Below are 2031 nucleotides of genomic sequence, written 5' to 3'. Positions count from 1 at the left end.
CATTCATCCTGATGATGGATAACAGAGTGTGATCCGAAACATTGATGATCAAAAAATTTACACACAATCAAATCCAGAAGCTATTTATTTCAAAATAATTATTATTTCAATTGAATGAAATCTTTTTCAAACATTTTTCTCTCTTAATAATCTTGGTGAATTATTTTATTTAAATAATTATCAACTAAAAAATATTAAATTTTTTAATGAAACAACAGTAAAATTTGAAGAAAAAATAAAAATAAAAAATAAAAAAATAAAAATAATATTCATATCACAGAAAATTGTAAATAGAAAATTAAATTAAAATTACAAGTAGGAAATATAATTTATTATCCCATGAATAAGGAAGACATCATAATAATTAAATATAACGGCCACCAAATGAGAATGGTGGAGTTCAAATTTGTAAGAATTAGGTTAACAGATAGTGAGTGAGAAAGCACAAACCCTATTTTTCATACAGAAGCATTCCAGAGAGAAACAACCCACAAACAAACTCTTCTTGGAAGCTACTAAATACTACAGTTTTGCCCTAAAACAAATCGAATATACAGAGATGGCCAGCCTTGAATAGACAAAAATCTTCATGCCGACCGTGACCTGAAATTAGTACGCTCGTTATGTAGCGGTTTGCTAATTTTCAAAACGGAGCAATTATCGGTTTGTATTCAACATATTCTTCAGCCAGAACCCGTTCGATTGTTTCCACGGGGAAGTTCAACTGGGTTTGAGCGCCTCTCATTTTAAAAGCTGCTTTGTCGTACGCAATGGCCGCCTCCTCCGCCGTCATAAACGTCCCAAGCCAAATCTGAGCGCCTTGTCTCGTCGAGTCTCGAATTTCCGCTGCGTATTGTCCCCAGGGCCGTCGGCGAACACCTCTGTACCGCTTCTCAGCAGCCTCTGAACCACCAAGCCGTCTTTTTTTGGTGCTCTCTTGTTTCGCACAATGCCCCTCCTCCGACTGGTTCTTCGCTTTGACTAAGTCAAGAGCTTCGCAGTTGACAGACAGCCATCGCCTCAGGCTCACAGGTCTTTCTGGAACATCGGTGAAATCGGATTCATTCAGCGTCTTACACAAACCATCATCGTTACAGTTGCTAAGATTGGCGTCCCCGAAAGCCGTGTCGCAGTGAAATTGTGCCATGGAATTTGTTGTTAAGGGAGGAGGAGAAGTGATACAAGCGCTGCCTTGAAGTTGAGAATCTGGGTATGAGATCTCCTGGGTAAGAGAACCATGGACGAGGATCCCAATCTTTTCATCTCGGGCTACTATTGTTGACCGGAAATATTGTTTTCAGAGAAATGGAGAAGCTGATGACGGTATTAAAAGACGAGCAAAGCATTGCTTGCTGCACAGCTGTAAAGATATTCAACCTTACTTGATGTAGTAAAAAACAAAATACTATTAAACATATCCGTACGCTAATTTTTTTTCTAAAGCCTGGTTTTAGAAGAGATGGGGCCTTATTCATCTTCCCTGCACGCCGTTCATAATATTGTATGAAGAGAATGTTTATCTAAATGCATAATAATTACCATTTCCAAGCCATCACTGGCGTTTAGTCACGTTACAATGCCTTTACCTTTACAGCCACTTGCAATCGAGAACAAATCTTCTCGCCCACTTGGCTTCATTAAACTCATTTTAAATATGAACGTATAAACCAGACGACGGCTTAACCATCCAATGATCAACACAAATTCAATTGATCCACATAACTGTTGGGATTAAGGTGTCAATCTTAGAGTCCAAACATGTTAATTTAATTATTTTTTTAATTTTTCATTCCACTTTGGAAGTCCTAATATTTTTTGGGGACAAGTGTCATAAGTTGCTATGTTGAGATTATGATAAAATTTCCTATGATTATGGTGGTTTCTACTTTGGTGGAAGAGTCACAGAGAGTTATATTTTGGCAGTTTGTATTTATGGTTTGAGTTCACTTTTGACAAGTGGTGTGAGGTAAGAAAAGTTCCAATTCCTAGCTATGGGAGTTGCTATGTTGAGCTTGCATTACATTGGGCAAG

The 2031-nt window shown here is 37.5% G+C and overlaps 1 protein-coding gene across 1 annotated transcript; it reads right to left on the bottom strand.

Annotated features, from left to right (window-relative positions):
- Positions 1-643: 643 nt before the first annotated feature.
- On the bottom strand, positions 644-1147 carry LOC131050603 (ethylene-responsive transcription factor 1B-like). Its single transcript, XM_057984799.2, has one exon. The coding sequence runs from the start codon at positions 1145-1147 to the stop codon at positions 644-646; it is 504 nt and encodes a 167-aa protein (XP_057840782.2).
- Positions 1148-2031: the final 884 nt, after the last annotated feature.

Source organism: Cryptomeria japonica, chromosome 8, assembly GCF_030272615.1.
Source record: "Cryptomeria japonica chromosome 8, Sugi_1.0, whole genome shotgun sequence".
Classification (NCBI taxonomy): domain Eukaryota; kingdom Viridiplantae; phylum Streptophyta; class Pinopsida; order Cupressales; family Cupressaceae; genus Cryptomeria; species Cryptomeria japonica.
This window is presented reverse-complemented; position numbering and strand designations above follow the sequence as displayed.

Excerpts from the sequence above, each read along its gene's own strand:
- LOC131050603 (XM_057984799.2), bottom strand. The coding sequence starts at position 1,147 with ATGGCACAATTTCACTGCGACACGGCTTTCGGGGACGCCAATCTTAGC.